General features: G+C 32.1%; 1 protein-coding gene across 2 annotated transcripts in view; it reads right to left on the bottom strand.

Annotated features, from left to right (window-relative positions):
* LOC106469385 (myotubularin-related protein 3-like) overlaps positions 1 to 8508 on the bottom strand; it is a 110566-nt gene that overhangs the window by 66797 nt on the left and 35261 nt on the right. For both annotated transcript variants that reach the window (XM_022397892.1, XM_022397893.1), the window contains exon 4: positions 4442 to 4555. In XM_022397892.1, the coding sequence (XP_022253600.1) occupies positions 4442 to 4555 (114 nt within the window). The remainder of the gene's footprint in view (positions 1 to 4441; positions 4556 to 8508) is intronic.

The following is an 8508-nucleotide window of genomic DNA, read 5'->3' as shown; positions in this document are numbered from 1 at the left end:
ATATATGTATATAGATTATTGCTACTTTGAAATAAGTCCTTAAAATTATTTTTCTTGAAACGTAGAACAGTAAATAAAGAAGAAAAGCAAACAATTATCTCTTCAAGTTACAACCTTTATACTTAGTTGCTAAGCCTTTAAAAATTTTGCATGTGAAAGATATGAAACATTTTTTTAGGTTTTATATATACATTTGAATAACTAAAAAAATCATAAATTACTACATCAATACCATAAAATTCTACAATAACTTATCAAGCATAGTAACTAAGCTTTATTTGAGTCCAAAAAATATATGAAATTTTGAGCAGACTAAAGACAACCTATCTCATTGAAATCTTGGTTCAAAAGAAAGTAATTGTGGAAGGAACGTTAGAAAGACAAAAAAAACCACTAGGGGGACATTCTGAGCTGCTGATTGGTTATTCATGTCATATATAGAAGTAAGTGTACGTAAGGGAGCATTTCCAATAATGGAAAGTGGTGGGTGAAGTGCCACTTTGTTTGATTTATTACATGAGCAATATCTTGGCAAACAGAAAAGATAAAACCTTATTTTTCTATATTCTAGCTTTTCAATATCTGTAATTTGAGTTTCTAATTCATAAGAAACTATAGACTTAGTATTTTGACTTCACAAACATCTAATTTGAACCAGTGCTGCATTCAACACACCACGTGACACAAAAATCAATGTTTTTCTGTGTTTTTTAAAATTTACTTTTAAATTAACAAACTGAGTAATGTATAGTACTAAAATCTGAATAATAATCTACAGTTTGATACCAAACTTATTGACATAAATTCATGAAATAGTAGATCAATAAAATTTTGAATGCAAGTCAGCTAACAGAGATATTCACCAGTGACCTCTCTCAAAAGGTTTAACTCTCTCAAAATGGGCTAGGTCAAACTGATTGACCACATGACCTGTTTGTACTTGTTTAAAGTCTTTATAGTTTTGTTACTACTAACTTTTAATATAGCACGTATATCTTCGCAAAATTTGACAGACTTTGAGTAAACATTGTAAGTCTTTAATAAACTAAAAAAAGATTTGTCCATGAATATATTGAGTATTTTTTTAATAGTCTGTGTGCAAAGTGATTTTCATGTTAAGTCTGAGTGCCTTAAGTTAACCTGGCCCACGATGGAGTTTTTGGCAAGGCAATGCTAGCTGCCTAGTGGAATCTAAAAGTAGAAGAATGGTGGGAAATGAATAAATAATTGAATACTCACACTCATTACAGGTGCAGGGTTAATTGAAGAATGGCCATTAGGAGTAGTCTATAATACATGACACAAGACAGCAACAACCAGATGGTGGAGACCGTTTAATGCATGATGAAAGACTGTGGAGTGGTCCCCATGCCAGCCCGATGGAATGGAGGTGGGAGGGTGGAGGTGTAGAAAGAAGACTCAAGAGAGCATACACGCATCTGCAATCAGAACTGATGAATCCAACCAGTAATGGGATAACGATAGAAGGCCCAGGTAGAGAAAGTGTCCCAGGTATGAAAAAAGCAGTGAGAGGAATCACTAGGAGGGAGGGTATGACAAAACACTGTGTGGCCCAGATAGGACAAGAGTGTCTGTCTGGAACAGAAAGAACACTGAAAAGAGAAGTTTAAGAAGGGGTTACGGGAGAAAAAAAGTGACCACATACCTCTGCCATAGAATACAAAGGTTTGTCAGACCAGTCAAGACAAATGAGAAGAGATAAACGGGAATAAGAAAGTGGGAGGAAACAATATTATAGAAATGTGTACAAAGGCAAACTGGAATAGGACATGTGACCAGAGAGATCAGAAACATCTGCTAGAAGTTTGATAGGGACCCAAGTTAGAACATGGAGAACAATTATAATCCACTCGGGCAAGAAGTAGGAAGGTGGGCCAGTGAATAAGGCAAAGAAGAAGGGAAACTGTGACATCAGGAAAGGCAGAAATTGGATGAAATGCTGCTTGAGAATTTGAGATTGAAAAAGACTTACAGGTCACAAGAGAACCATTCTGTAAAAGAGAAGAAATATGTGACAATGTAATGAAGTCAAAGGGAAATGGGGGCAAAGAGACCAAAGTGAAAGGTTTATCCCATAAAATGGCTCATGAAAGCAAAGGGACAAAGGGATAGCTACATGATGAGGAAGGTGAACTGGAAAATACCACATGCAATGAGAAGGGGATACCATATTCAAAGGAAAAAGCAGTGTGTGAGGATTTATCAGAAAGAATTATAAGTTGGGAGGGGAAGCCAAGACTGAAATTCAAGTAGGTGGAGTAACAGAAACAAGTTTGGGAAGATTGTGAGGGGCCACTAAACAAACCCCACAATTGTTGTCCTCAAACTGAACAAGGACCTGAGGGAGGAAATGGAGAGGAGGACATGCATAGTAAAAAAGGTGGGACAGGCCAGACTGAAGGTACAGACAGCCAGGGTTGACAGAATAGAGGAAGGTAGCAAATAGAGGGTGACAAGGTAACAAACGGTGGAGGAACAATGAGAAAGCAGAACAACAGTAGATGAGTGGGAACCAATCCATGGGTAGGAAGTAGTCCTGTCGAGAAGACATTCCACAACGAAGTGCAGTACCCACAGAATATAGAGATATGAACCCATTCACAAAGCAAAGGCTCATAACCAAGTATGAACACTATCTTTTAAACATATATGTAAAGAAGTAAGGAAAGGAGATTAAATTAAATTTGGATTATATTCCAAAGTAAATCTCCTGAGTTTTTTCTAATCTCCTATTTCCTCTGTTTATTATACTGTTAGCAGCTGAAGTAGAAACCTGCCAAATACAAAGCAATAAATCACCATTCCTGTTTAGGTGTTACCATACTTTGACACCATCAATATCATCAAATAAACTTTTACAGTACAATTTCAAGAACTTTCCCTACTTTGAAAAGACAGTGGGTTAGGATTTTTCAACTTGCTGATAATATAATGGTTACAACAAGAATTGTCTAAAGTATTATAAAATGCTTATGCTGTGGCTTTGTAGAATGTCTGGGCTGATCTAATAAACTTGGTAGGTATTTGAATATTGGTTGATAAGTGGACATTTCCTACAGAGTCTATTTGAATCCTAGCTATGAAAGCACAGTGAGGTAGGATTCATCAGCTTTTTTTACACAGTACAGTAATTGCAACTATAATTGTCTAAAGTACTACATAAAAATGAGCGAAAATATTTATGATATGGCTCTGTACAAAGTTGAATCCAATCTAACAAATTCGGGTGGTTGGGATTTAGTGGTGATATAGGTGTGAAAGTGTTATGTATATATATATTATTAATATTTACAAATAAATATTTAAATTTCAGTTATTTTTCTTAAAACATAGAACACTAAATAAAAAATATTCAGAAAACCTTGATCTCCACTATTTATGAAGTTCTTTTTTGCACTCGTGAGTTGTACTTACTAACCCTTGTCATAAGCCTTTTCCAAATTTACATGTGGATGTAAACAAATAATTTTTGTAGACTTGTATATGCATTTTTGAATACTGAAAGATTATAAATGGCTAGACTGATACCACAAAAACCTAATGTAATTTAACAGGCTTCCAAACTATGCTGCACTTGGGTCTCAAAAAATGTAATTTGTGTTCGGAAAATAGCATTGTCTTAATACTTCAAACTCTCCAAAGATACAAGAGATCTTCTCTCATAAATAACTTAGAAAAACTAAAAGAATTATGTAGATAAAATGTAGAGCTTTCAGTTGGTTATAAACTTATAGATATATAAAAGCAGGCATAGATGAACAAGTCTTTTTCAAATGATGAAGTGGTGGGTGGAGCCAATATGGTGGATTCGATAAATATTATGATATCTCAACAAATAGAAAAGGTAGGAGGTTCTTATTTTTTTATTCTAGTCTATCAATATCAGAAATTTGAGTATAATTCATATGAAACTATAGATGTTGTATTGTGGGCATCATTAAATGTAATCTGACCAAACCCAGAAGATGATGTACCAGTGTGACATACAAAAATCAATATTTTGCAATTATTTTTATATTTACTTTCAAATTACAAAATTAACTAATGTATAATACTAAAATTTGTATTATAATCTACAATCTAATACCAAGTTTACTGACATACATGCATAAAATAGTAGTTCAATAAAATTTTGAATGTAAGTCTATAAACATGATGACATACCCTCTGATCCATACCTGTCTCGATAGGGTTAATTAGAAATGTACAATAAAGTTTTATTTGTGATTATACATAGTGTTTTATGTTATGGTCGTAAACCTTTTTTGTTTTTCTGTTCTAGTAATTGTAACTGTATAAAAATTACATTTCAAATCTATACTAGGATTTCTAGAGTACTTCATGTCTCTCAAATTAATGTAAAAATATTGTAAGTAATAAAATCTTATAATGATTAAAAATACAAACAAAAATCACATACCTCCATACAACAGTTGGAATACGTCTGGAGAAACGAAACTTGGCCGCTGCCTCAAGTTCTTTATCAGATAATGATGCTGGGATTAACAGAAATTGAGGATAACTAGGGCAGACTCTAAAGGAATGATAAAATAAATAATATGAACAATATAAACAAAAAGAAAACATAATCATGTTCTAATGAAAATAACTTCATGACCTAATAAGATTTAATAACAATATGAGCTGTGTTCCAGATTCTATGCTACTCTTGAAACTGCTTACTTTATTGCCAATCATGTTCAATCCAGCAACCATGATTATATATTATTGCCTAACACAACAATTTCTATGTAATGAACTTTTGTGTTGGATGGCAAAGTCAATTTTATCCTACACATCCTAACAACATTTCCACATACCACATATCAGCAGATCAAATGTACAAAAGTTTGTTTAGAGCTGCACCTGGGAACTTTACTGGTACATATCTAATAGGATTGCTGTAATTCCAATTTTTTGCATATCTTTCTCATGAAAACAGCTACAGATTTGAATGCATTGTTAAAAGCTTGTATCTTATTTATTCATTTGTAAATGCAATCAGGATATATGCCCAAATTCATTGTTATGGATTTTTGGTTTGGAAGGTTTCCTTTATAAGCACAGGCTTCACTTTGCAAGTGGCATGAAATGTGGTTTCAGAGTTCATTGATGTCTTTAGTGCTCTGGTGTGAAAGGTCTTCTATTTCCATGGAGATAACTGAAGGATCCCCTCTTAATATATTTTATCTTTTGGCTCTGCATCATTCAATATTTTGCTTTATAAATATCTTCCCTTCAAACACACTACATATTTACTATGTAGTGACATGGTAATGGTTTGATATTGTCCAAATAATATGTAGCATTACGTAGTAATAACATAACTTCATCACGGTGTGGCACTACGTAGTAACTATGTAATAACAGTACATTTTATCTACGTAGTCAGAATGTATATTAACAACATATAGTGCTATTAAGTAGCAATAGCATGAGAATAGCACTCTGCATACGAAAAGCAAGAGAGTACATCACCTGGCAGTGTAACTCATAGGCTATTACGTATTTCATATGTAGTATTTCTTTTTGGTGTTTAAATATTAGTTTCATATATTAAAGGTCACATTTAAATAAAAATATTATAAATCATGTAAAATATTATTTTCCATTTAAAAATATCAAAGGAAAATTAATTTCAACTTATTTGCCTATATTTGATGTAATTTGAATAAGTGCAAACTTCAGTTCAGGAATGATACGTATAGCATAATTACACCAAGTCTCAATAAGAAGATCTCAACTGTCCAGCATTCTTGAATTAGCAACTTTAAATCTCCAAAATACTTCATTATCCAAAGGTATGTAATGACAAGATATGCTTCCTAACATCCATATATATACTTTGCAGAAAGTTTAAAATCACTAACTAAAAAAAAGAAGAAGGAAAGCATTCTCGACAGTGTCAGAGGGAATAAGCCTTTTAATTTTATAGTTAGTGATGGTATTTATGTTGAATGCTCAATATTCATGTTAATTTATTAAAAATGTTTGTTTTTTATCTTTATTTTTTTGATAAATTCAGTGATATAACAGCAAAATAGTTTAATTCAGAACTATTATGATATTGCGTTGTAGTCAAAAGCAAAATAAAATTTACCAGGTAGTGTTTGAGCTAAACCCTATGTTACGTTTATGTAGTAGGCCTAATGCTTAGACTACAAGTACAAATAGGCCAACTGTTATTTTAATAATTGTGTTTCCACAAGAATCTGGTTTCACAACAAACAACATTTCTATATATTTCTATATAAACTAATGATACGGTATTGATCTTTCATGTGATTGTTTTTTATATATATTTCAGAGTTAGAATCTGTGGCCAAACCAATGGGGGATAATGAAGGAAGAAAGAGCAGCTTCACTGACAGTGAGTAAAATACTAAAGTTAACATAAATATACCAAAGAAACCAAAGTTCTACAAAAATAAATAAGCACACATCAATATAAAATGATTATTGCTTTACACTGGTATTTTTAAGGTTTCAATAGTTATATATATTCACCCAACATTCAGATTGCTGTGATCAATAAAATAAACTTCTATATAATGCAATTAAAAGTTGTGGTACCAATTTGTCAGATTTGATAGCCCAGCTCAAATTTTGATGGCCTTGAGTGACCAGATCACCAGTTAAAGGCTGCAATGTTTTTATCTGCACATGTTAATTGGGCAGCTACTGTTCCTTGTTCTGAATTCTTCCTTTAGATTACCAGTGGCAAGTCCTAATAAGGCTGGATGAAATCATCGCCAACCATAAAAGGCACACAAAACTTCTCCAATAACTTGCCAAAAAAAAAGGAGAATGGTTTCACAATCCCAGGAACAAGAGGAGGAAGTAGTGGAGGAACCAATGGACACATGGGAAGACCTGGACCAAATTTGTACCAAGCTATCAGAAAACCCAGGCCAGAGAAAAAACTGGTAAATCCTATAGTGAATAGCTATTTTTTCATTGATATTTATTATCATGCATATAAATAATTTAGACATATAAAATGTATGCTAATTTGTAGATGTAATCAAGCACCCATCTGATCAAATGATGTAACATAACCTTTCAGGTTGCTGTCCTGTGTGCCTTGGGAGAGAACAATGTTGGGGATTCTGTACAAAGAATGTTTAAGAAGTTGGGGACTTTCCATCTGTAGTCCAGCTTCAATATGAAGGGCAGGAAGAACAAACAAACATTCCAAAACCTGCCACTGTACAGAATAATTATCAGTATCTATATCTGGATATTTTCAGTTTTATTAGATTATTATTTTAGTACAGTAAACATGGTAAAACCTTCCTATGTAATTATAAAAAATATATATGTCCATTTTAAATAATTTTGTGAAAATAATCCCAATCAGTTGACTGATTGTGCAATGAAAACAATAGTACTCAGAAAGGATCAGTTAGGTAACAATGAACAAGACTATTTATAAGATATCAATGACATACAAAGATTGTATTAGGTGATTTACTTTAATACCTCATACTTTACCTCATTACCATATTTATATGTCCTATTAATTTCTTAAATTTATATATTTTCCAATGTTATAGAGGTAAAATCCTAGCTTTGTTAAATTTGACAATGTTATTGTAAATTGCAATAATTAACTTTTTTTAATGATTCAATAGAGGCATGTTGACAATTTCACCCTAAATGTCAGGATGCTGAGGTTGAGCTGCAGATGGCAGAAACTCATAAGCATCACCGAGTAAGTGTGGTGGATACTTGTTCCTGGTAAATATATTGACAAATAGTGACACACTCATATTGGTCAAAACTGTTAACTAATATACACAATAAAATATAGCAATTAAAATATACAGAATATAATATAGCCAAATTTAAAATATAGAGAATAAAATGACATCACTGCTAAGTCGTGTACCAACTTTGTCTGAGCTTCATATTGCATGAAACAAAATATTCATTTCTGGCATAAACTTAGGTGCAACTTTATTTGTATAGCAGGTGTTTATAATGATTAATTTAATCAACATTGTTTTGGCATATAATAATAATATGGTCCTTCGCAGAAAGGCAAAAATACAAATCTCAGATCTTTTGATTTGTGATTTTATTGATAGCTGTATTGGTCTATAAAATTAAACTGGTCTTTTATATTAACAGGCACGAGCTGCTTTGAAATCTCCCAGGACACTCACAGCAGTACAGTCTGATTCAGATGAATAGAGACTATATTAGAATTATACAGATGAAAAAATGTATAATATCTTTTTGTAATATTATATCATAAAAATGTATAATTTGGTTTTGAAATGTTATATCAAAAAAATGTATAACTTGTTTTTGTAATGTTGTATCAAGAAGTGTATAATTTGGTTTAGTAATGTTGTATGAAAGAAAATGTATAATTTGGTTTGTAATGTTGTATCAAAAATGTATAATTTGGTTTTGTAATGTTGTATCAAAAAAATGTTTAACTTGTTTTTGTACTGTTGTATCAAAAAAATGTTTAACTTG

Source organism: Limulus polyphemus, unplaced genomic scaffold, assembly GCF_000517525.1.
Source record: "Limulus polyphemus unplaced genomic scaffold, Limulus_polyphemus-2.1.2 Scaffold3457, whole genome shotgun sequence".
In the NCBI taxonomy this organism is placed as follows: Eukaryota; Metazoa; Arthropoda; class Merostomata; order Xiphosura; family Limulidae; genus Limulus; species Limulus polyphemus.
Note: the sequence above shows the minus strand (reverse complement) of the source record. Positions and strands in the feature narration are given on the sequence as shown.